This window comes from Emys orbicularis, chromosome 1 (assembly GCF_028017835.1).
Source record: "Emys orbicularis isolate rEmyOrb1 chromosome 1, rEmyOrb1.hap1, whole genome shotgun sequence".
NCBI lineage: Eukaryota > Metazoa > Chordata > Testudines > Emydidae > Emys > Emys orbicularis.
Genome location: NC_088683.1, coordinates 209,407,000 through 209,434,489, shown reverse-complemented (window position 1 = coordinate 209,434,489; position 27,490 = coordinate 209,407,000). Strand labels below are relative to the sequence as shown.

The 27,490-nt window shown below is 40.8% G+C and overlaps 1 protein-coding gene across 4 annotated transcripts in view; it reads right to left on the bottom strand.

Moving 5' to 3' along the window:
* PKNOX1 (PBX/knotted 1 homeobox 1) overlaps nucleotides 1–27,490 on the bottom strand; it is a 64,396-nt gene that overhangs the window by 21,660 nt on the left and 15,246 nt on the right. For 3 of the 4 annotated variants that reach the window (XM_065399754.1, XM_065399674.1, XM_065399906.1), the window contains 4 exons: nucleotides 26,512–26,601; nucleotides 13,996–14,095; nucleotides 4,381–4,508; nucleotides 2,651–2,822 (listed from right to left, as the gene is read on the bottom strand). In XM_065399754.1, coding sequence (XP_065255826.1) covers nucleotides 2,651–2,822; nucleotides 4,381–4,508; nucleotides 13,996–14,046 — 351 coding nt within the window. In that variant the 5' untranslated portion in view covers nucleotides 14,047–14,095; nucleotides 26,512–26,601. Of the gene's footprint in view, nucleotides 1–2,650; nucleotides 2,823–4,380; nucleotides 4,509–13,995; nucleotides 14,096–26,281; nucleotides 26,489–26,511; nucleotides 26,602–27,490 lie in introns of those variants that run through there. The other variant, XM_065399831.1, reaches the window with a different exon arrangement.

Sequence of the window (27,490 nt, the reverse complement as noted above, 5' to 3'; positions counted from 1 at the left end):
ACTTTGCCTCTCCGTTAGAGAGATACAAAGGTCTCATGGTTGAAACACTAGACTGGGACTCAGGAGTTCTGAATTCTCTTCCTAGTTGGGACCTTGGACAAACCACTGAATCTCTGTGCCTCAGTTCTTCATCTGCAAAATGGGGATAGTAAGATCTCTCCACCTCACATAGGTGTTGATTATGCATTAATGCCTCTGGGGTACTCAGACTACAGAGGAGTGCCATTGAAAGGCCTATAAATGAATATAATGTAAATATTTCACTAACTCTTAACTGCTTCTCCATCTTTCTTGAACAAAAACTGGGTTTTCCAGTTTAACTCTGTTCAATTAGAAGTCACCAAAACAAACTTTCTACTTGACAATGGAAATATCCTCAGCTATCTATCTCCCTTTCATTCAAGTCTAGTCATGGAGTTGCCCTCCACCATGAGCTCTTCTCTGCACCTCAAATGTATATAATCTGCAAGTAAGCCTACTGTAACCTTTTCAGTACAGCACATTGTCTTCCTCCCCCTCCAAGTAGCTTAATTTAAATATGTATCAAGCCCTTTCAATGTTGCCTCATACTTCACTCCCTCCAGTCCCCTGATAGTTTCTGATGATCCTTTCTGAATTCCTTCCAGTTTGTCAATACCTTTCTCGCCTTGTACCCAGAAAGAAACCCAGTATTTCAACCACAGTCACACAAGTGCCATATAGATAAGAACTATTACCTACCTCCCTGCTCCACGATATCATGTCTTTCTATATGTAGCCAAAATTGATTTTTGGTTTTTGGCAGCCATGTACACTCATGTCTAATTTGCTGTCACCCCTCTGTCACTATCACCTTGATATCACCTGTCACTTCCAAACAACTTAGGTTTCTCCCATCTGTTTAACTCAAAAATAAGAATTTAAGTTTTCCCCAGATGTATTGACTTGTGTCTCTCACTATTCCCTTCCCCCAAGTTATTAACTGCATGTTTTTAATCTTTCTAAGTCCCTTTCTATTACAACATTCTTCTGCCCTGACTTGTTTCCCAATTTCGTTAAATTAATAAATAAAACATGTTTACTGACTCTTCAAGATCGCTAAAAATGTTAACACCAGCCTTTGTGGGCATCCCAATAGACACCTTCCCCAATTCAATCTATTGCCATTTATCATTAAGCTTGGTTTACAGTCTTTTAATCTTTAAAATATACTTATGCACACACTTTTAGAAAACTAAGGATAGGAAACTATCTTTTCTCCAAAGATACATAATAGATCCCTACTCCGAGTCTCTAACCTCCAAGGCTGTGTTTGTAAAAATACAGAACTTGCAACAATGTAGGAAGAATATAAATATACTGTAACAGAGTGAAAAAAAGCAAAAACAAAGTAAAATATATCTTGACCAAAAGGCAATACAATAATCTTTATTGCCTGCTTTCAACAGGTTCAATGAGGTGGACTTCAAGCAATAGTACCTTGTAAAAATAGGTCTGGAACTCTGTGTGGATGCCATAGAGCCCAAGCCAACATTCTTTTGACACTCATCGTTAAAAACACTGAAATCATAGCCCTACCAAGAAATAGCAATGCAAGATGTACTAAGACAGACTTCTGAGGTTGAATTTATGGAGAAGGGCCTTTACTGGGCTTGACATGTGTGCGTGAGAAGCTAGCAGGACTCACCGACCTAGGTAGAACACAGAGAAAAGATCTCTCACTCTAACATAAAAATAAGGTAGTCAAACATTTTGTGTGTGATGCATGTCAAAAGAGCCACATTGGCCTTTTTGGACCAGACAGTGATTTCTTTCCGTGTAAGTTGGAATGCTCTTTTGGTAGGCTTCTTCTGAGCAACTGGGACTTCAGAGGTACTGAATCTCTGATCCTCTACCTGCAAGTACTCATCAGCTGCCTAATTTGAAGTTCCTTCTCTCTGCCTTGTCTGAAATGGCAGAATTCCATTTATTGCTACAAAACAGACACAACCTTATAGGACTCTCCATTTGAACAGCTTTTTACGTAGGCCCAAAATACCAAACTGAGTATCATTTAGAAATGCTGTCTCAAACTGATTTATCATTCAATACAAACTGTTCTACTTGAATTTTTTTTAAAAAAGATTTCCTTATATTCCTATTGCATACCAGGCCTCAGACTTCTTTTTATGTATAAAAGTTAGTGGGCAATTTTTCTAACCTTTCCTCCCTCAGACAAGGCAGATGCATCAGGCAAAAAACACACCACAGGAAAATCTGACTAGATAATTTTTGTTCACTGTTCTATAGATCTTATCTGATTGCCTTCTGAGAAACTACTCTGTACAGTCAACTGGATTGTAGTGGGTATGTGTCTTAACTCATCTCTAAATATAATGTCAACCTCAGCTGTTTTAGGAGCACATATTGGAAACAACTATTGAAAAATGTGAGGCAGGTGGTCAAAATGAAGGATGCAATAGATGTTTGTAGATAAGAAAAAAAGGATAAAAAGACAAACTAAGTTTACAGACTATTTCTGATCTTTAGTTTCAGAATTCAGTACAATATTAACAATACACCATTGTAGGATCAAAAGATTTGGGAATCTACCGAGAGCAACAGTTGAGAGAAGTAATTGGGAATAAGAGGGAGAAGTGTCATTTGCTTCATAAAAATGCTTTATACTTACTAAATTATCAGTTTCTGGATCTTCACAAAAAAAGGGTTTTCCTTCCTTCTCCTGCTTCCTTACAAAATTTTCAATATCTACATCAAAACTAGCAGAGGTAGTGCCTTCTGAGCCCTGTGTAGATTGTTCACATTTTTCAAATAATAGTGCTAACAATGGAAACAGTGGGTGCCTAGGAATAAATAAATAATAAAATCAGGTCTGAATAAATATTTTTTTATTTTATATTTCCTACTTTATAACGTTAGGTATCCAAAAAGTAAAAACCTAACCACCATTCATCCAGAAAAGCAATTCTGTAAGTTTTATGAAAAGATTATATACAACACACAACTGACAATATTAGCCAAAAATCCATGTGAGTTATTAAAAAAAAAAAAAAAAAAAAAAAAAAAAGAGTAAAACTGTATAAGATTTAGACACAACTAAAGCTGTATAATAAAGCATGACTAATTGGACATTGACAAGAAGATATAATAATTGCAGTTATGAAGCTATGAAATGCCATTTTATTAATTGTAAGTTAGTAGAAGGTGATGTATTAGTACAATGTGTAATGGATTAGCACTGACACAAAGAATGAAACCAGATTTAAATTACAAAAAAATAAGCCTGATAGCATCCATCTGGTCTCCAATATGTGCCCCATTTCAATATAACAAAATCACTTTACGGTTTGGTACAACTGAGAACGGCCTGTATTTTGAGAGACTCACTGTGAAATTAGCTAACTTGGCTCAGGTCAGGACTAAGATGATTCTACCATTAACTCATTTTGTGATCTTGGCCAAGTCACTTACCCTCCTTATGTGTCATTTCCCCGTGTGTAAACTGGCAATAACAGTGCCTTTGTAAAGCACTTTTGGTATGTCTACACTGCAAAGTGAAGATGTGATTGTAGCATGGGTAGGCATACATGTGATAGTTTTAATTTAGCTAGCACAGGTCACAATAGCAGTGTACTCATAGCAGCACAGGTTTCAGAATGGGCTACCAACCAAAGTACAGTACATGCCTAGGGTCCATGGAGGGCTTGTACTCTGGTTAATAGCACATACTAAAGTCCTCGCCAGTATGTGTACACTGCTATTGTTACCCACACTAGCTAGATTAAAGCTAACACAGGTATGCCTATCTGTGCTACAATTACACCCTCACTTTGCAGTTTATACATACTGATTAATATCGTCAAATGAAAAGTGCTAAGATAAGTATTTTTGTATTATAGAGTTGTGAGAAAAGGCACATTTTTATTTATTTATTTATTTTTAACCTAAAGACAAAGTGGTACAGGTTTGGTTGATCACAAAAATAAAATAAATGAGGAAAGGCCTCAGATACTATTGAAGCTAATTCTAACATATAAAATATAATGGGACAGTATGAGTTAAAGTCACTATTCCTCAATAGCCTAAACAAAATACTATTGCTAACTTAAAGCTTGATGCCCATTACAGCTATAGCAATATCTGTTTTTAATAACTGACATATCTGCACTTCATAATAGTCTTCAAGATCATGCAACAGAATCCTAAATTTGGGGAAATTTTTTGCCTTAAGTAAAGAGTCTGAAAATGAAACCATTTTATTTGAACTTACTCATTGTTTACTTGCAAACTACAGCTCATCTGGTTTTAATCTGCCTAGTTAAAAGAAAAAAAAGAAAAGAAAAAACACCTAAAACTATACTTTTTACCCTTCAAAGACACAACCAAAGTCCATAATACTACCTGTAAATGGCCTGCTTGTCTGCATCCATTGGCGTCTGAGATTCTACAGGGGCAGGACTCACTCCTTCTGCATTAGTTTCAGAGCAGTTTGGGTCTTGTTCCGTTTTTAACTCGGTTACTACTTGCATCTGTAGAAAAAGGAGGATAAGTTATTTTACGTCACCAAGTACAAAGATTTATTAGTTAGTACACTGTTTTCTAAGTAAATAGCAATGCAAAAAGCTAGTAAATTGCCAGAAGGTTGGTATGATTTGGCAATTATACAAAAAGCATAAGCAGTAACAAGAAACTCATTTAATCCTTGACACTTTTTGTTGGATAGTGTAAAGGTCATTTCAAGTTTCAGCACTCAGCTTTAAAATTGGAATGATTGATATTAGTGAACTGCTAAAGCATTTTGTGTCTCACAAACCACTATTTTTGGAATAGGTTAGACATATATTGCTCCAAAAACGAGTTTATGAAAAGGCTGGATTAACAGCCTTTGTGGTGAAACCACAATAAAAACGTTACCCTCCTATTGATTTCCTTCTCCCTTTCCACAGAGACACTGATGCAAATAGGGACTCTGGAGCTAGTTTCTCCATCCATTAAAATTCACACTTTGTTATACAGAACTGAAATATAGCATTTGTTGCAGTCTTTCACAAATCAGGAATGCAATTTCGCCTTACAATTTACCTCTAAACTTTTACATATACAGATGACATTAAATAATATAGGAATACCTACTCAATGTAAAAAGCAACAGAAAATAACAGTAGTTGTATTTAAAGAGCAATATTTACTAGTTTTTCAGCAGAATGGAGCAAAGTAACTGCCATTAAAAATATTTTAACAAGTTTGCCAGTTCAACTAAATGAGCTCATCTTCACATCCATGCAGAACAAACTTAATCAGCTTAAAACAGAACAACAACAAATTAAAATCAAGTTAGGTGAAAGATACCAGCCTAAAAAGGCATCCAATAGTGTGTGTTAGAGAGAGACTATCAGTCTGAACAGCTAGTTTGTGTGGGAGTGCAGGGCACAAGTAAAAGCTGCAATATTAAGAGGCAAGAAAAAGATGCAAAACAGCAAAGCACCAAAGCACCTTAAAAGATAAACCTAAAGAGTCATGATTTAAACATTACTAACAGGATATAGAATCCTGTAATCTTTGGGTAGTTTTATGTTATTCCATGATCATATGGGGTATATTATAGCTCCACAAGAACATTGTTAGAGTTACAGTAGGGCAATTCAATCTGCACATATAGCACATCCTGAATGGCATCAATGGACTGGGAATGCCTTCGAGACTTTGATGGCTTTCTAAAATGGAACTTCCATTCTTCTTCACCTACAGCAAGGTATCTTTAGATTAAGAGCCCGCTTAACGGGGACAGAAAGATCATCCCACTTGAAGAACTTACCTACCATGGAATCCAATCTTCCCTTCAAAAAGGATTGCATTTTTCTTCCCGCTTGAGCATTAGTCACATCCGCCTGGGGGCACTGAACCAGTGGCATAGGAAGATTCTTTTTCTGCTTGAACCATGGCAGTTTGTGTCTTAAGCACCACCACCACACTAGGATCAAGGCCTCAGAAAGAAAATTAAAAACCACAGAAGGACCCACCCTCAGAAGAGTTGTCACCAAAGGAGCAATCCTTTGAAGGAAGAGTCAGGCCCTTAGTAATTATTAGAGTAACCAATACAGACGTCATCTAAAGACAAAGCTGCACCTAATTCCACACACAACGAACAAAAGGAATTTAAGACACTATCCTGAAGTAAGTCTTGCATAGGCTGTTTGTACTTTGTTGTCTGACACGGCTGAGCCCTCTTCTAGCTCAACAGGAAATTTTGAGAAAATGACAGAACTTCCTGACCCTTGAGAAGTTCTCTTGGAAGGCTTAGATGATTTTGAAGCCACTATGCCTGGAGAAAGACATAACCGATGGACTTATTTTTTGGCTAACGAAAGGAAGGATGGGCAATGGGAAAACAGACTCATGCATATAATCATAAAGATCGGGCCATATTTTTGCAGAGTCTGTAGGTGGAGGGGTCTTCACCTTGAGTCACTGGAAATTAAAAACAAGTTACCTAAAACTGGGGGCTACTTTCTTTCAGCTGTTTCCTGCTGATGACAGAAGCCAAGACACACCAAAACCAGAAGACTACTTTGTGGCAGAGTGCTCCTGAGGTGCAAAACAAAACAAAACAAAACAAAAAAGAACCACCGCTCTGCTCCGGAGGGAATTCTGTGCTACTGCACATGCACAGAAATCATGTGCAGTGCAGAATTTTCTTTTCTCAGCACAAAATACATTCTGCCAAGAAGTGCTGCAGTTATGCCTTTTGCCCACCAGGGGCTGCTGTGGCGCCAGAACAGAGAGCAGATGCTCCTGGGTGGGAGCAGCCCCAGCTGCAGGTAGGGAAGAGAAAAGGCTCTGGTCCTCACAGCGCCCTGCCTGTGGGGCTAGGTCAGGAGGCATGGGATATGGGGGGACGGACAGGGTGGAACATATGGAGCTGCTGGGGAATTACAGACTGGGGTTCAGAAGGGCTAGTGGGGGGACAGAAGGGTGTAGGCTCACGGTGGGAGAGGTGGCTGGCTGAGTGGGAGTTCAGGGACACATGGGGACAGGGGCAGATGTGCCTAATTGAATTAAAAAGGCTAGGGATCAGTGAGGGTCTGCACAGCGGAGACTCCCTAACAACCCTTCCACCCCACCCCCAAAAAAACTGTTCCATACTTCTCCCACCCACACCCAACAACCATCCAAGTTCACACGCAGGCTCCCGCCCAGCAATTACTTTCCTCTCCCTCAACTCCTCCATTACCCTTCAATGTATACCCCAAATTAAGAAACACAGTAAAAGAACTAAAAAAGAGCCACCGTGGCTTAACAACCATGTAAAAGAAGCAGTGAGAGATAAAAAAAGACTTCCTTTAAAAAGTGGAAGTCAAATCCTATTGAGGCAAATAGAAAGGAGCATAAACACTGCCAAATTAAGTGCAAGAATGTAATAAGAAAAGCCAAAGAGGAGTTTGAAGAACGACTAGCCAAAAACTCCAAAGGTAATAAAATGTTTTTTAAGTACATCAGAAGCAGGAAGCCTGCTAAACAACCAGTGGGGCCCCTTGATGATCGAGATACAAAACAAGCGCTTAAAGACGATAAAGTCATTGCGGAGAAACTAAATGGATTCTTTGCTTCAGTCTTCATGGCGGAGGATGTTAGGGAGATTCCCAAACCTGAGCCAGCTTTTGTAGGTGACAAATCTGAGGAACTGTCACAGATTGAAGTCACTAAAGGAGGTTTTGGAATTAATTGATAAACTTAGCATTAACAAGTCACCGGGACCAGATGGCATTCACCCAAGAGTTCTGAAAGAACTCAAATGTGAAGTTGCGGAACTATTAACTAAGGTTTGTAACCTGTCCTTTAAATCGGCTTCTGTACCCAATGACTAGAAGTTAGCTAATGTAACACCAATATTTAAAAAGGGCTCTAGAGGTGATCCCGGCAATTACAGACCGGTAAGTCTAACGTCGGTACCGGGCAAATTAGTCAAAACAATAGTTAAGAATAAAATTGTCAGACATGTAGAAAAACAAACTGTTGAGCAATAGACAACATGGTTTCTGGAAAGGGAAATCGTGTCTTACTAATCTATTAGAGTTCTTTGAAGGGGTCAACAAACATGTGGACAAGGGGGATCCAGTGAACATAGTGAACATAGTGTACTTAGATTTCCAGAAAGCCTTTGACAAGGTCCCTCACCAAAGGCTCTTATGTAAATTAAGCTGTCATGGGATAAAAGGGAAGGTCCTTTCATGGATTGAGAACTGGTTAAAAGACTGGGAACAAAGAGTAGGAATTAATGGTAAATTCTCAGAATGGAGAGGGGTAACTAGTGGTGTTCCCCAAGGGTCAGTCCTCGGACCAATCCTATTCAACTTATTCATAAATGATCTGGAGAAAGGGGTAAACAGTGAGGTGGCAAAGTTTGCAGATGATACTAAACTGCTCAAGATAGTTAAGACCAAAGCAGACTGTGACGAACTTCAAAAAGATCTCACAAAACTAAGTGATTGGGCAACAAAATGGCAAATGAAATTTAATGTGGATAAATGTAAAGTAATGCACATTGGAAAAAATAACCCCAACTACATATACAATATGATGGGGGCTAATTTAGCTACAACTAATCAGGAAAAAGATCGTGGATAGTTCTCTGAAGATGTCCACACAGTGTGCAGAGGCGATCCAAAAAGCAAACAGGATGTTAGGAATCATTAAAAAGGGGATAGAGAATAAGACTGAAAATATATTATTGCCCTTATATAAATCGATGGTACGCCCACATCTCGAATACTGCGTACAGATGTGGTCTCCTCATCTCAAAAAAGATATACTGGCACTAGAAAAGGTTCAGAAAAGGGCAACTAAAATGATTAGGGGTTTGGAACGGGTCCCATATGAGGAGAGATTAAAGAGGCTAGGACTCTTCAGCTTGGAAAAGAGGAGACTAAGGGGGAATATGATAGAGGTATATAAAATCATGAGTGATGTGGAGAAAGTGGATAAGGAAAAGTTATTTACTTATTCCCATAATACAAGAACTAGGGGTCACCAAATGAAATTACTAGGCAGCAGGTTTAAAACAAATACAAGGAAGTTCTTCTTCACGCAGCGCACAGTCAACTTGTGGAACTCCTTACCTGAGGAAGTTGTGAAGGCTAGGACCATAACAGCGTTTAAAAGAGAACTGGATAAATTCATGGCGGTTAAGTCCATTAATGGCTATTAGCCACGATGGGTAAGAAATGGTGTCCCTAGCCTCTGTTTGTCAGAAGATGGAGATGGATGGCAGGAGAGAGATCACTTGATCATTGCCTGTTCAGTCCACTCCCTCTGGGGCACCTGGCATTGGCCACGGTCGGTAGACAGGATACTGAGCTAGATGGACCTTTGGTCTGACCCGGTACGGCCGTTCTTATGACTTCCCCAAGTCTTTACACTGCTTCTGAGGGGTGCAGGAAATACATTTCTGTATTGTAGTTTAAATAAAGTATTACTCAAATTACATACTTGCTGACAGGTTTTTTTTTTAAATAAATTACCAAAATAATTGAAACTGGCATGATTATATTGTGTTATTTTGACAAATAAAATATGCAGACTTTTGCCAAATTTTAAACTATTGTATACAGAATTTTTAATTTATGGCGCAGAATTTTTAATTTTTTGGCCGTAGAATTCCCCAATTCTTGTTGGTTGTTATAACCTTAATACATATTCTTCACAACTCAGAGAAAGATGTAGGTTTCATTTTTAGAACGTACACACTATACATTTAAGTGATTTATTTTGAAAACTTTTCAGATTCGTTTTACAGCTATATCAGAAAAGGAATGATTGTTTGGTTATTTCATTTATCAAAGGTAATTGAAGCAGATATTTATGAAGTCACTGGGAGGTGAACTATCTCCAATTCAACAGGTTAATCTTTAATATTTGGAGGATTTTCTTGCCCTGCTGTACTAGGAGGAGAACATCACCAGACAGACATTTTAAAAAATTGTATTTAACTAAAAACAACAATGTTATGTATTCTGGATTTTTTTCTTCAACAGGAAACATAATATTTTAACAAAACAAGCATATGAATTTTGAATTTAGTTAAACATTCAAGTTTTTTAAAATCAGTTTTGTTTTTGTTAAAATTGTTTTATTGAAAAAACAAAAAACAAAAATTAAAATAGACTATGTCAGCCAGGTCAACATGAGAAATTTAAAATATTGGCTTCTGCAGCTAACTCAGTTGTCTTCACCTTCATTTTCCTATTTGTTCGTTATCTGGACAATAAAAACAAGCTTTTTTCAGGTCCCAAACGATTTCTCAATTTGGAATGAATTAGTCCAGAGGAAGAAAATATTCTTTCTACACTGGCAGAAGAAGCTACTGCTGTTAAAAGTGAGATATTCACTTCAATAGTCTCTGAATCCAAGTGCTTAAGTGACTTCCACCAGTTCACTGGTGTGACTTTCTTTAAAACATCAGCAGCAAACATATTTCTTGAATGGTTCACCCTTAGCTCTGAAGGCAGGGCCGGCTCCAGCTTTCTTGCCGCCCCAAGCGGCGAAGCAAAAAAAAAAAAAAAAAAAAAAAAGATAAAGCCAATCGGCGGCACTTCAGCGGCGGGCCCTTCACTCCCTCTCTTCCTCTTTGGCGGCACTTCGGCAGTAGCTCAAAGAGGAAGAGAGGGACTGAGGGCCCCGCCGCCAAATGGCCGCCGAAGACCCGGACATGCTGCCCCTTTCTATTGGCTGCCCCAAGCACCTGCTTCCTTCGCTGGTGCCTGGAGCCGGCCCTGTCTGAAGGGTATTATAGTTGGCATTATGGAGGGATGATTGCTGGATGTCCACGTTATAGCCAACTCCTCTTCTTCAGCAGTTAAGGTTTGATCCTGGTACTGAGTATTGAGAATATTTGCAAGAAAATGAGCTGTAAATAGTGCTTGTCCCATTCGTTTTTTAATGCTTGTAATTTAACTCTGTTATTGCATATTTTTCTTTTTAAGATCTCACTCAGTTCCTTCCAAATTTCAACAGCGTCAGCAATAAAACAGCTATTTCCCTGCATTTTGTTCAAGGCTACAGAAATAGACTTCAGGGTACTCAGCATATGTTCAACATTTCTCTTAAGCCCAATGTTGAGAACTTTGGCTGTGACAGTGCCATCTATTTTTTCCCAATTTTATTCACAAACTGTCATCAGATTAGGCCAGTTCTTGATATAGTGCTCAAAACAGTCCACTACTGAGTTCCATCGCACTTCTTGTGGGAGAGTTAGCGTGGTTCCTCCCACGTTTTTCAGAGCAGCTGCTGCAAAGTGGCTGTTATGGAAGTATTTTGCAATTTCAACAACATTAGCCTTTATTTCTGGAACACTGAAGTCTTTGGCTAGGAGGTGCATCAAATGAGCACTGCAGCTGTATGTTATTAGCTTGGGACTCTCTTCACTCTCTTCTAAATCATTTCTTCTCATCTTGGATACATTTGCAGCATTGTCTGTGACCAAGCTGCATACTAGACATTTGAATTTTTTTTCAGTTTGTTATAGCTTTTACTGTGTGTGCATTTCCTGATGTATCAATTGTTTCGGTAAGGAAGACATACCCTTCTTCTGTTGTCACACAAGCACATACAGCAGGATAATTGTGGACATTGCTCCACCCATCAAGACTCAGGTTAACAATTTTACCCTCTAGACCTTTTGCACACTGCTCAATTTCTCTTTCATACACTTTTTATCCAACAATTTGCCTGTGACATCTGCTCTGTTGGTGGACTGTATCCTGGTTTTAAGGACTGAACCATGTTAATGAAGTGTGGGTTCTCAATCATATGGAAAGGAGAGTTTGTTGCATAAACAAACCGGGCAATTTTTTCATCAATTACGTCTTTTTGTAATCTGCTGGTTCTTATCACAAACTTATCTATGGCTGTTTCTGGATGATGGAGATTTTTTTTTTTCTTTTTGCTACAGGTGATATACTGTGGCTATGTGACATACATGATGTGACTACACTATCATTGGCAGATAACTCTGAAACTATAGAAAATGATGGTGATCTTGAAGGTGGGTAGTCTTCAGAATCCTGTATGTTGAGGATGGATTCTCCTAAACAAAATAAGTCAATGCCATTATTTAATTATTACCAGCATACTGCTCATTTAGTACATCTCTACCTCGATATAACGCTACCCGATATATCACGAATTCGGATATAATGCGGTAAAGCAGTGCTCCGGGGGGCGGCGCGGGGCTGCGCACTCCGGTGGATCAAAGCAAGTTCAATATAACGTGGTTTCACCTATAATGCGGTAAGATTTTTTGGCTCCCGAGGACAGCGTTATATCGAGGTAGAGGTGTATTATTCATTGCATGCACTGACACTCAGTACTACTTTAAAGGTGAAATTGTAAAAGGAAGATCAGCCTATTTCAGCTATTTATTTGATCACAACTGCATCTAAAATGATAGTAGCAGAGAGTAACAACTATATTTTTTGCTCGAACATGAGAATTCAAGAATAGTCCAGAAGGAAGATAGGCAGTCCTTAAGAAAGAAGTATGAAATAAAAAAAGTTTACCAACCTGAAGATCCTGCATGTTCAGACATGTTCCTTTGATCATCTTCAACGCAGCTTCCTCCTGAGAAGGAACACTTCTCATGATGTTGTTTCATTCAGGCAACCAGGCCTTGCATTTCTTTGTTGCACTGTTTGCATTTTGCAAGCATGCCTGTCTTACCCACAGGTAAAGGAACTTCATTAAAATATTCCCAAACTGGATCTCTTATGGCCTGCTGCCATTATAGGTTTTCCCTTCTAGTGAGAGAATGGTATGGCAGATCTCAAATCAATGAAGGCTACACTCAGAAAGACCTCAAGACTTCTGGAATATGCTGCTCAAACAGTTTCACTTTTGTTTCTACTGCCTGTCCCTCCTGTCTCACATTTATCTCCAGACTTCTTCTCCTTGTCCAGATCTATTCCGCCCACAACGATCTTCTATTCATTGAACTTTTTGAAACTTTGCACTTTTAGAGAGATGTAAGGGATTGACTCTGTGTACACAAATTTGCAGCGGAACAATAGGGTTGATGTCTTATTTCTCACTTCTATATATTATGTATTTATTTAAAAACATTTTTGCTGTTAACAAGCATGTTATCTCTGGAGTGGAGACACAAATCCACTGTTTGAGAACTGCAAAACTAAGCATCACTGATGGTATCTTCTAAACTGAGCACTGAGTCCCATTGGGTAGACAGAAAGATTAACCTAAATAATCTATACAAAAATCCCTGGAACCCCATAGGATTGGGTCCCTAATCCATGAACTATTGGAACTCATTTACAAAACTTTTCTTAAACATTACATGAATATATTGTCTCATACTACAGAATTAGAATTTATAATCCCTATTCCACGATGAGATATCTTTGAGCTATAATGTATGTTAATTAAAACTATCTTTAGATAAATGCTTTTTGAGGAAAAAAACCTAATAAAAAAAATCCAATTTAAATAAAAAAAAAAAATAAAATAAAAAATCGGATTTTTTTTTTAAATCATTGATTTTTATCCACCCTGCAACCAGCTCTTTACCAAGGCACATAAGTATTCTAAACTAAGTAAACCAATCAAAGAAAAGGGTTTATGGAAAAAAAGCTCTCCAAAATAAAAGCAGGAGGTACTCCAAACAGAAGATAGCAATGTAGAGAATTGCCTTTTTGGAAATAAAAGATAACTGACTGTTCAGCTAACCAGGCCTCTTTGTAGGGGAAGCAACAACTCATTTTTCCTTCTGACAGTTAACACTGTCTCCATCTACTGGCAGGAAGACTTGTACCTACTGCTCAAGCTGGCATACAGCAATAACGGAGAACAGGTCTTCAGAGTGCGGATCAATGGCATGACTTTTTAGGAACCACTGCTCAAAGATGCAACATCATATCACATCACATATAGAGCCTAACCTAAAACAAAAAGGTCATTTTTCACTTGCTAATAGTAATGCAATACATAGAGGAGAAAAAATGCTCTTACTTGTTGTCCATCTTGATAGTTGTCTATACTTAATGTCTGTGTTGCCATCATGGTTAATGAAGGGTTTATAATGTCAAATCATCACAAGTGAGAACACATTCTAGAAAAGAGGAAAAGATGTCAGTTACAAAAATATCTTTTTTAAAATGGATTCTACACAATGCAAAAAATGTTGACAAAATTTCTGTCTGCAATAGCAAAGCGAATCAGTTATTTAATTGACAATGCAATTATATTCATTTTTTAGGCAGCCATCACTCTTGCAAACAAAACATTTAAGTTAATTGAGCTATGGCAATTTAAGGCTCTGAACCCTACATGTTTTCCTTCTGTAATGTGTCTAGTCATCAGGAGTGCTTTGGTTGTTGCCAAATCTTTCCCACACTCTTGCATATCACTGTAGTATGTGACCATTAAGATGACTAATTACTCATTGTTTTCCAGATGTATTCTATTTTCTAGATATTAAAAACAGTCTCAAGTGGAGTTTTCCATTGAGAAAACATTTCAGATAGTTTGAAGAATATTCTCCATTTTCATTTTGTTGAAGGGCTTTCATATCATGAACAGAGGAAGGTCATAGCTAAGGATACTAGTTAGTCACAGAGGTCATGGCAGTCACGGATTCCATGACTTTACCAGACCTCCATGACTTCTTTGGCTTCAGCTGTCAGGGACCGAAGCCAGGACTGTGGCTTTGGCCAGGGCTGTGTGCCCTGCCCCGTAGCTGAGGCTGGAGCCGGGACTGTGCGCCTTCAGCTGGGGCTGTGTATCCCCTACCCCTTTGGCCAGGACTTGAGCTGGAGTCATGCACAAACCCCTGCCCCGCAGCTTGGGGCCTGGGCCATACGCCGCTGCCACCCTCCCATGGCCGGAGCCATCCCTTGCTGTCCACTCCTCTCTCCCCGCTGGGGCTGTGTACTCCTGCCCCATGGCTTTGGTTGGGGCCAGAACCGGGGCTGTGCACTTTGGCTGCTGCCAAGGCCGGAGCTGGGGCTGTGCACTGTGGCTGCTGCTAGGGCCGGAGCTGGGGCTGCGTGCCCCTGCCCCGCAGCTGCGGCTGGAGCTGGAGCTGGAGTCGGGGTTGTGCGTGCCCCCCGCCCATGGCAGTGGGGCTGGTGCTGTCAGTCCGTACCCCCCATTGGGGCTCCAGCTGTCATTCTTCTTCCTTACCTACCCCACCCTCTGCCAGCCCTGTCTCCTGGTTACTTTTAGTAAAGTCACAGACAGGTCACGGGCTCCTGTGAATTTTTATTTATTGCCAGTGACTTTTACTAAAAATAACCATGACAAAATCTTAACCTTAGTCTTAGCTCTTTGGAACAAACCTTTGTATGTGTTTATATGGAACCTAATTGAGCTCCGATCCTGATTGGGGCCTCTGGGCACTACTGTACATTTTCACTGATTTTAAGGCCAGAAAGGTCCATTATGATCATCTGATCTTCTGCATAGTGCAGGCCATAGAACAGCATCCAGCAATTCCTAAATCAAGCCTTTATCCTGTGGGTGAGCTAGAGCATAATTTTAGAAAGACATTCAATTTTGTGAAGAAAGAGGATTGGATTCATATTCCTAGATCCTTTAAACCTTTGTTTACAGTATTAATGAAAAACGAGGAGGCGGCTATTTTCTGGTTCTGGTCTGGAGACAGCAAAGATCTCACGAGAACAGGCATTTTTACAATATTTCAGTCCAAGATAGTAGAAGCCTCATAAGAACACCTGATCTTGGCAGAAGAGACACCATTCCAAGTCAAAAACCTCACAAGAGCAGATCTTAAGATTCTGTCATTTAATAACTGAAAGCCTAGGCCTGATTTTGTATTCTTGGCCCATCTCCATTTAAAATGCAACTCTCCTTATACTCGCCCCACACAACCCCAAAGCAAGCACTGAAGATACAAGAACTATTAATACTGCATTGCATTCTCATTAATCGATATAGATATGGGTGGGCAGAGATGCTGGAACAAATTTTTATAGTGGGATTGCTGAAAGCAGAAACCATGTATTTGGCTACTATTACTACTTCAAGCCAGGGGGTGCTGCTACACCATCAACACCCCTAGTTCCAGCACCCCTGTGGGTGGGTCAGATATTAACAATGTCCTTCATAAAACTTTTCTATTATAACAATCTTTCGTACATAACATTTCTCTTGACAAAGGTATATTGCTATATTGCCATAAACAAAAACTTACACACATTAATATTGGGATAAAAATCAAAACAAGAAACGTATTTTGTACCTAGATATTACAACACTAGACTTCTATAACACCTTCCATCTAAGGTAAAAGGGATCTCTAAACCTCATTGGTCCATAGTTATTGACACCCAGACATGGTTAAAAAGGATGTAAGCGGTGGCCAAAGGCCTGGTTGATAGTTTCGCCATCTGGTGAGGGAGGTCGTTCAGACCCTCAACCAAGCAATAATTTTGAAAATCTGGTTGATGTCGATTGTGATGTCAAGGATTGGGTTTGAGATGCTTTACATCTCTGTGGTCTTTGCCTGTGCCTTTTGGGTTCGTAATGTAGTTGCTGCTGATGCTGGAACAAGGTGTCTCTGCTGCGTCGGTATGCCTGGTAACATCTTCATATCATTGCAGGTGATATAGCCTGAGAGTATGGAGAGTCGCCTGGGAATCTTTAATTGAGTGGAGGATCTCATCGGTTTTGTCAGAAAAAAGTTTTCCTCTGTCGAATGGGAGACCTTCCCCTTTTACTTGGTGATTTTTCAGAATTCCTGAGAATTGCAGCTATGATGCTCTGTGCATTACTATGGCTGTGGCTGTTGTTCTCGCCGCCGTGTCTGCCACGTCAAGGGACACCTGTAGTGCCGTTCTGGCGACCAGCTGTCCTTCTGTTAGTATGGCTTTGAACTGTGCATGCCTCTCCTCTGGGAGGTCATTAATAAATTCATTCAGTTTGCCATAATTATCATAGTCATATTTGGCCAGGAGCGCGCTGTAATTTGCAACTCTGAATTGTAGAGTTCCCGAAGAATAGATCTTTCATCCAAAGAGGTTGAATATCTTGCCCTCCTTGTCCTGTGGAGTGGACCTGTACTGTGGTTTGCCGCATTGGTTTATGGCCTCTACTACTACAGAATTGGGTAGGGGGTGAGAAAAAAAGGAAGTCCATAACCTTGGCGGGCACGTAATACTTCCTATCTAGCTTCTTACATTTTGGTGGGTCAGTAGCTGGTGTTTGCCAAATGGTTTCCGCCTGTTCCCTGATGATGTCATTTATGGGCAACACTATTTTAGAAGTCAGACGATGTCTGGAGAATCTGGAGGAGTTTGTGCTGGGTGTCCTGCACCTCCTTGAATGGGATCTCCTGACTCTGTGCTACCCTTCTGAACAGTTCATGGAACTGTTTGAAATCATCAGCCGTGGTGGGAGGTGGCGGCATTATGGCTTTCTGTGGGGACCAAGAAGAGTTATGCACAGGTAATGCTATGTCCTGCTCGGTGCCCTCTTCCCTCTCATCCCGTTTCCTCCTGGGCTTCCGAGGTCTCCAGTATGAAGGATGGTGGTGGTGATCTTATTTTACCTCTGGGTGGGGTTAAAGGTCTGTTGTAATGAGCCCTGTATGCTGCCTATAGGTCCCAGGCTGGCCATTGCATAGGAAAGGGCATAGGTGGGCACATCCATGGTTGACCATACCAAGGTTGCATGTCTTGTCCATAGGGAGCCTTTGATTTAATGGGTCCCCAGGGTGGTCTGTGTTCTGTGGGTGAAGAGTGGTGTGAAGAGAAGGCATGCTTTTCCTGTTCATCTCATCATCACTCGATAATGGGGGGGGTGGGCGAGGCTGGTCTGATGCTGTATGCTCAGGTGAGCCATCGATGCTGAAGAGTGGTGACTGCACTACTGAAGAGACCACAAGGTCTTTTTTTTTGTATTAATTGGTGTGGTGCCGTTGATTTTGGCACTGTCAGTACTAATGTCATTGTTTTAGATGGTACCGGGGACGGTGCCGATGACTTGTGGCCCCAACTTGCTCAGTATGGATGGTGTCATCTTGGCTCTGTCCGTCGGTGCCAATGGGGTCGCCGGCACCAGTGGTGGAGGCATAGTCACTGGTGAGGGCCTCGGTGCCGTGTCTCTTAACAGTATGGTCGGTGCTTTAGAGGAGAAGGCAGTCTTAGATACATGCCTCGACTCCTTGTCCTTCCGATGGGGCTAGGCAGAAGTCCCAGTGCGGACTTTGCCAGAGGTGCACTGTGCCTCAAAAGTACTCACCCGTGGAGTGGTAGGCACCAAAGATAGTGACCTAGCAGGAGACAGTTTCTTTTTATTCGGCTCTCTCTGTGGTGAAGTCGTGGCTCTTTTCCTTGATCTTTTAGGGGAACGAGCGTTGTCCTTAGTTGAGGTGGATATAGCCGGGGAGCCCCTGTGGAAAGAGTCTGTTGCCCTGGATCAGAAGCCAGTCGCAGAGATTTTTTTAGTAACTGACTAAGACTAACCAAACACTAACTATACTAGGAAAAAACTAAAACTATTTCTAATTATGTTTCTCTAGGTTTGTGAGAGATGCTGGGACACTGCGACGGAGCTCTGTCTCAGGCCAAGGATGGTGGAGAAGGAACTGAGGGGGGGTCAGGTCGTGTGCGCACTAGATGAGGCGCCAACGGTGCCATGAGATGACTACTGCACATGTGTGTCCCAAATGGACACTTCTCCTCAAAATGTCTGATCAACGGCGCCGGGATGCACTGACACCTGAAGTGGAGCATCCACAGGGACAGCACTCGAAGAAGAAAGTATTATCTCCATTTTATAGATGGAAAAATTGAGCCATAATGCCGTTTTGGTGACCTCATAATGCTGTTTTGGTGACCTTCCAACTCAGTCCGGCCTCATATTTCTAGCTAACATACGGAAGGAGGCACTGCTCTCCAGTCCACCTAAGGTGGAACACCTATAGGGACACTACTCAAAGAAGAGAAGGTTACTCACGCCGTGCAGTAACTGAGGTTCTTTGAGATGTGTCCCCCTATGGGTGCTCCACCTTAGATGCGTCTGCGTCCCTACGCCTAGGATCGGAGATTTTCAGTAGCAGTGCCCATTGGACCACATATGCACCCCATCCCACACCCTGAGTGGTGGCTATATAGCACTGTGCAGTCCAAATGCTATCAGTTCTTCTCTACTGCAGAGTCCATGTTTGAACTCCAAAGCAACGGGGCGTAGGGTGAGTAGTGGAGAACCCACAGGGACACACATCTCAAAGAACCTCAGTTATTGCACAGGGTGAGTAACCTTCTCTTCTTTTTTGAGGAGTGTCCCTATAGATGCTCCCCCTTAGGTGACTATAGAGCAGTCCCCCTGGTTGGAAGGCTGCGGCTTCAAATTTGGCTTTGTTACTGATGATAGGACAGTCAGGGCCCCAAGGGAGAGGAGGAGCATGGGTCGGGGCCAGAGTTCTGGAGCTCCTGTGGGGGTGCCCAAATTGGTTGGGGCCCCTGGGCATGGGCCTGTGCAATAATCTGCCACTGGTAGGGGGTCATGTTGGAGTGATGTTGCTTCCCCCTTTCATTCACTGCACTGTCCACCAGAGAATTTGGTGTGGGATGCATGAATAAGAAATCCACATCCTTGAAGGGGACATAATATTTTTTATTGGCCCTCTTACATGTGGGGGGTATCGTGGCTGGAGTCTGCCAGACAATCTTGGCTGGGTCTAAAAGGGCTTCATTGATAGCATTTCCTATCTTGGCAGATGTGGAGGTTCGCAGTATGTCCAGCAACTTGTGCTGTGATTCTCTCACTTCCTCCAATGGTATCTGGAGAGTCTGCAATTTTTTGGAATAGCTCTTGAAATTGTTTGAAGTCATCTACTGATGTTGGGGGGGAGGGGGGAGCGCTGCGTGGCATAATTGTCTTGTCTGGTGAAGATAACAAGATGTTGGTCGGAGGTGTAGTTTGCTCTATTTTCTCCTGCTCCTCAAAAGATTGTCCTTCAGGCTGAGATCTGGATACCAAGGAGGATAGGGAGTGTCTAGGTCTTTCCCTCTGAGTACTCTCCCTCTGGGAAACTGTTGTGTAAAAGCAACCCATGAATCCCAGCAAGGCCATTGCATGGCACAGGCATGGGGGGGCATCCATGGGGTGCCCATACCAAGGCCCTGAATCACACCTGGTCTCCTGGTATCTAGTATGTGTGTGTGCGGGTCACACTGTGTAGTCCAATGATAGTGGGGGGGGGGGGGAGGAGGAGGAAGGTACACAATATCACTGAATACAGAACTTCATCATCTTCACTTGAGAAGGAGCAAGCAGTCCCAGATGGTGATGGTGAACAATGTGGTACCTGTTACACTCTGGCGGGACAGGTGTGTATCGCTGTGAGCATAGTGCGAAGCAGGGGTGATTCCAGAGTCTCAGAGATGACCAGTTTTCAGAGTAGCAGCCGTGTTCATCTGTATCCGCAAAAAGAACAGGAGTACTTGTGGCACCTTAGAGACTAACAAATTTATTTGAGCATAAGCTTTCGTGGGCTACATCCCACTTCTTCGGATGACCAGGTCTTTTGGGAATCTAAATTCCTGCAGTACCGGCATCAACATCGGTACCATCGGAGACATGTGCATCAATGCCAATACTGTTGGCGCAGACGGTGCCAAGATGACTATGCGCTCTGTTGATTGTGAGGTAGATGGCGGCAAAGTTCTTGTCAGTGCCAAAGCGCTCGGTACTGTGTGTTGTCTTTGGGCTTCTCTTTGCCTCTATCGCCTGATAGTGCAGTCTTGTCTAGTCCAGCCCTCTTGGGGTCCTTGGACTTATTGGCAGTGTTGGTACTGGAGGTCCTGGGGAGTCAAAGGTACTGTGCGTAGTACCTGACAGTGTGGAGGCTACCGACCTTGTCAGGGAACTCTTTCTGGGATAGTTCCTTGATAGGCAAACTTATGGCCCTTTTCTTACTCTCTTTGTGAGAGTCTGCTGCCTTTCTCTTCATGGATAGTGGAGAGTGTGAGGCGGCAGATGTCAGTGATCTCTGCTCTGGAGAAATGCCAGGGCTGGGGTCTGAGGTTGGCCACAGCAAATTCTCCATCATTAAAAGTTTCAGCTTCAATTCACGGGCTTTTCGGGCCCGAGTTTTGAGCTTGAGACAGTGGATGCATTTTTGTGGGAAGTGCACTTCTCCCAAGCAACGAATGCACAGGGAGTGCCCATTGCTCATGGGGATGGCCTCCCAGCAGGAGAGGCACCTTTTGAACCCGGGGTATCCTGGGATAACTCCTGTGAAGGGAAGAATTTAGGGAAACACCAATCTGACCTAAAGGGTAACGAGGAAGAAGAAAAAAAAATATTTTTTTAAACCAGGAGAAAAAGGGAAAGAAAATGGAAACAACTATTAACGATCTAAATCTTAAAAAAAAAAAAAACATATTATAAAGGGCACTAAAGGCACTTGCCTAGAAAGGGCTCTGCAAGGACTCCATTTCTGGCCAAGGGAGGTTGCAAAGGAACTGATGGCAGTTGGACTAAACAGCGCTATAGAAGCTGCTGCTCACAATGTGAGACGGGGAGAAGGAGCTCATGTGCAGTCCAACAGACACTGCTACCAAAAATCTCAGATCCTAGGTACAGGGACACATACACACCTAAGATGAAGCACCGGTAGGGACATTACTCGAAGAAGAATCTATTCTTGCATATTTAACTGCCATCTCAAATTTAAGACATATTAAAACAGGTTTAAGATTTTCTACTAAAACCTCTCCCTTCTCTGACAACTTTACAATACTTCCAAAATCTACCTTCTCTCTCCTCTTCATGTATCCACTCCCTGTAATTCCAGTTGTTTCTTCCTCTTTAATATTTCCACATCTGTCCTTTTCTCATTGTGACCACTGCTCAAAACAGGTCTACACCCAATCATCCTCTTATATTTATTCTTATAACTTTCAATTACCTTTTACCATTCCAATATGCTACTAATGTTAGTTTTCTCACATACCATTTGACTACCATATTTTATTCTTAAGAACATAAGAATGATCATACTGGGTCAGACCAATGGTCCATTTAGCCCAGTAACCTGTCTTCCAATAGTAGCCAATACCAGATGCTTCAGAGGGAATGAACAGAATATATTTATATCAAGTGATCCATCCCGTCATCCACTCCCGTTTCTGGCAATTAGAGGCTGAGGAGATCCAGAGCATGGGATTGCATCCCTGATCTTATTGGCTAATAGCCATTGGCAGACCTGTCCTCCATGAACTTATCTAATTCTCTTTTGAACCCAGTTATAGTTTTAGCCTTCACAATATCCCCTGGCAATGAGTTTCACTGGTTGACTTTGCATTGTGTGAAGTAGTACTTCCTTTTGTTTGTTTTAAACCTGCAGCCTATTAATTCCTCCATCCTTCCCATCTCTTGCTGTATAAAATTAAAGCTCCTTTTCATCACCTAGAAGGGTTTACATAATCTGTCTTTCACTTACATCTTTGCTCTCATTTCTTCTTCTACCCTCAATTTCCTATGCTTTCTTCCTCCTCCCCCTGACCACTTGCCTTCCTCCTTCCTTCGTCTCCTTCTTCCATTCTCAGATCTCTGCCTTCTAGACTGCCGCCAGCTACTCCTGGAACAACCTCCTTGGCTTCCTCAGAGATGTTCCCTCTCTGCCCTCCTTAAAATAAATCCAGCTCTCCTATGTCTTGTGCTTACCTGATCTTACTAAGACTAATCTCTTCAGGATGGTGAGAGTATTTATGTTCTGGAAAACTTTTACAGCACTAAGAAACAACTTTAATTTTAATATAGATTTTTGCTATTTAATTTCTTAAATGTGGTGCTAAATATTGTGTGTGGCGCCACCCTTTAATGTAACAAGGACTAATAAAAGGTTCACATTTTATACTACTTTATAAATAACACGTTAGGAAAGGTCAAAAGGATAATGAAATTATAAAGTATTTAAATGAGGGTTTCATAAGCCAAATTTTCATTTATTTTCTTGGGAATTAGATCAACAAGTTTTTTCAAATCCTTAGATACTTGGAGGTTTATATTTTCTAACCCAAATTTATTAAGTAATGACTACTAGGTTAGTGTCATTCCACTATTTTATTATGGAATGGAAAGAATGAGGAACATTTCAAAATTCTTGCTACATTTGTCTTGGGTTTACTATTCAAATTCCACTGTCCCATATATTTACTAGAGGAGAATATTTAGCTTGAAGGGTATCAGTTAACTGCTACTCCATCTCCATAAAATTATAGATTCAGTATCTGTTTTTTGGAATGGCAAAATATTACAGACTTCTCCACTACAGAAGTTATAAAAAAGGGGAAGGTGGGAATAGAAGGAACAAATGCACTTAGTAATCAAACTTGTACACCGGACCCTCGCCAGAACACGGGGTGTTGGATCCATGCGCGGTCCCGCGTTAACGCGGGGACCGCGTTATAGCAGGGACTGCATTACCATGGATTCCAATTAAGGTAATTAAATTTGGGATCCATGTGCGGTCCCGTGCTATAAGCAAATATTTTGTTACTGTACTGAGACACATGATTGTAAGGACTAAGCAGTCTTGTAATGACCAGTGTTCATCTTACCAGTTAAAGTGGAGGTTTCACTAAAATTTGTATGATTCTGAAGGGCCACATTCTAAAGTAGCAGCTTTCTTAGAGTTTCATCATATCTTCAGGTGTGTCTCTTTCTGTTTTATCTGATAGTTTATGCTTGGGGAAACCATGTAGATGTCTTCACTTGTAAATGCAGTGAGGAGAAGAACTGTACATTTTCCCTACTGTTGTAGGCTACTCACATTTCATGTCTTATGGTGATTTCAGAGACAAACCAACATGGCTCTATAAATTTACATTGTGCCTCTCTGATCTCCTATAATTATTTGAATAAGTCAAATTAAATGGATAAAGGAGAATCAGAAGATATAATTTGGTAAAATCCTTTTGAAAGTTCATATTAAGTCCCTCACAGAAGGCTACTATGGAAACTATGTAGTCACAGAATGAGAGATGATGTTCTGTTCTTAGTAAGAAACTAGTCAAGAGAGAGAAAACAGAAAATAGGAATAAATCATTAATTTTCAATGTGTAAAGAGGTTAATAGGGTGTCTGTCCAAAGGAATCTTTTTCAGACTAATGTAATTTCATACCATTATTAAAGGACCTGAAAATGAGTGTGAACAGTATGGTGGCAAAATCTGCAGATAAGTTATGTAAATTAGTCAACACTACAGAAGAACATGAGGAACTTAACAAGGTCCTAATAATAGCCTGGATGACCCCATCATGCCTGATTCTGACACAGAGAGGACTCCCCACATTTGCATCTCCCCCACCTATGTGGAAGGGGAGGAGGAAGAGATATTTGGAAGCAGATCTGTAGCCCATTCCACTGAGAAGGGCTCCAACACCATCTCCTCTAAATGGAACATTTGAGGAGGACCTCTAAAAGGAATCCTATCAGAGCTGTCCTCCCCTATAGCCTCCTTCTGTGGATTTCGGTGGATGATGAGGATACTGAACAAGACAATGACAGAAAAATTCAGCAAAGACAACTCCAAGGTAATGCAAACTGAAAAGCACAATTTGAGCTAATCATGCACACTGATTGGCTCTAAATTAACTGAAGCCACCGTTATACAAGGCACTGGTGAGACCTCATCTGGAATACTGTGTGCAGTTCTGGCCTCCCATGTTTAAGAAGGATGAATTCAAACTGGAAAAGGTACAGAGAAGGGCAACTAGGATGATCCGAGGAATGGAAAATCTGTTTTATGAAAGGAGACTCAAAGAACGTGGCTTGTTTAGCCTAACCAAAAGAAGGCTGAGGGGAGATATGATTGCTCTCTATAAATATATCAGAGAGATAAATACCAGGGAGGGAGAGGAATGATTTAAGCTCAGTACCAATGTGGACACAAGAACAAATGGATATAAACTGGACATCAGGAAATTCAGACTTGAAATTAGAACAAGGTTTCTAACCAGCAGAGGAGTGAAGTTCTGGAACAGCCTTCCAAGGGGAGCAGTGGGGGCAAAAGACATTATCTGGCTTCAAGACTAAGCTTGATAAGTTTATGGAGGGGATGGTATGATGGGATAGCCTAATTTGGGCAATTAATTATCTTTGACTATTAGCGGTAAATATGCCCAATGGCCTGTGATGGGATGTTAGATAGGGTGGGATCTGAGTTACTACAGAGAATTCTTCCCTGGGTGTCTGGCTGGTGAGTCTTGCCCACATGCTCAGGGTTTAGCTGATCACCATATTTGGGGTCAGGAAGGAATTTTCCTCCAGGGCAGATTGGCAGAGGCCCTGGGGTTTTTTCGCCTTCCTCTGTAGCGTGGGGCACAGGTCACTTGCTGGAGGATTCTCTGCACCTTGAAGTCTTTAAACCATGATTTGAGGACTTCAATAGCTCAGACAGAGGTTAGGGGTTTATTACAGGAGTGGGTGGGTGAGATTCTGTGGCCTGCATTGTGCAGGAGGTCAGACTAGACGATCATAATGGTCCCTTCTGACCTTAAAGTCTATGACTCTATGTCTATGAGGAAAGACTGAGTTTTCATTGTGTATAACTAAAGAAACATATCTGTTCATTATGCAGTGGTGGTAAAAAACAAATTATGTTAAGTTTTATTAAGAAAGGGATAATATAAGAAAAAACAATGTCTTTATATAAATTGGCTGTACATCCTCATTTGTAATATTGCACTCAATTCTAGTCAGCAAAAATATAATTCAATTAAAAAAGGATAGAGCAGAAATAGAGAAGGTTCAAGAAGAGCAACAATGATGATTAGAGGCATGGAAAGACTTCCTTGTGTGAACAAGACGGTCTATGTAGTTTAGACAGGAGATCAACAGGTGAGCTGAATCAGGTATATAAAATGCTTAATGGTATACAGGTCAACCATGTTTTCCTATTTACTCTCATAATAAACTAAGAAAGTGGACACCCAATGATATTAACTCAAGGCATAACTACTTTGTGGGATTCATTGGTGCAAGATATGGCTAAAAGAGAGCTTTGTAGGATTCAATAAAGAAACAGATATAAACAATGTCATCTGCAGTAAGACTAAATACGGCAGATAGTTATAAGAGATATAAAACCTCATTTTTCAGGGTATAAACCAACCATTAATTGTCTGGGGTCAAGAAGAAACTTCTCCTATGGAATTATTAGTGCATAATTATTCCTTATAGGATTTTTTGTTTATTAAACTACACCTTCCTCTGAAGCATTTAGTACTGGCAACAGTTAGACAGATAAATGTGGGCCACTGACCGGATCCAGTATGACTAGTAGCAGTACCAGTAGTAGTAGTACCAATACTTTCTATACAATCATCCATGTTTTTGTGTTCATACACAGCAAAGTAAAAAAATATATATATATATATATTTCTCCTGCCCAAGGCAGGCTAGCGAAGAAAATATAATGGAATTTGCCTCCATCTGCACACTGCCTGTTAAAGGAGGAGTTAACATGGTACCAGCTGCAAGGAAGCTGCTCACCCCTTTATTTCAACTGGACGTAGAGGCCATTGTCTTATTCCAGCAGATTGAATTCCAGGCTCATTGGTGCACAAGATAGCAGATACACACCTAGGAATCAATAAGGAAAAATTCAGATGGAAATAATAATTTGGTAAATAGCTTATCAGGTGGAAATGAATCCCCCCCACCCCCAGAAAACAGAGTAATAAAAACAAGGGTTATAAAAAAAAAAAAAAAAAAAAAAAAAAAAAAAAAAAAAAGGTAAGATGTTTTTTCTACCATTTCTATTTGCGGGGGGGGGGGGGGGGGAAGGATATATTAAAAAAAGAATAAACTGCCCAGTCTTTATTGTTGACTTGCCCTCATCTTACAACCTCCAATGTTGCTTTTGCTAGTGCTTGCAAAAGAAAGCAAATATTGTGACTGCTGATCTTCTTTCCACTGTATGTGGAACCTTTGTATTTTACTCTCTGGATCAACATCCATTTGCTTGGGCAACACAAGGCAAATTCCAAAATAAATCCAGTGATGGCAAATCGGAACAACTGTGTACTGTCTTAAAGAAAGCTCTTCCATATCAAATCAAACACAGAGTCAAGAACTATTAATCAGCTTTTTTGATATCCTTCTTAATTGTACTCTCTCAAAATAATACATGAAAAAATATGCAAAATGTAATGTTAAGAATTATTCATCCCATATGCAGAGAGCTAGTAGGTTGTATTATAGGTTTACACAGCAGTTTAAAAAGCCTTCTTTAAATTAGCACTTAATATTGAATTGGATTTGACATTTTAAAAATAGCATTTAAAACTAGCATAAAACTGATGCAGAAATTATGAAAGTGTACTCAGAAAATATGGTTCCTGAAAACACTATTGAAAAATGACAGTTAACCCAGGAGCAAAATTTATGGTCAATAAAACTATCTCAGGGGAATGGTCAAGATGCTAATGCCATAGAGAGGTCGAGCAGTGAAACAACAGCTAAAAAGCAG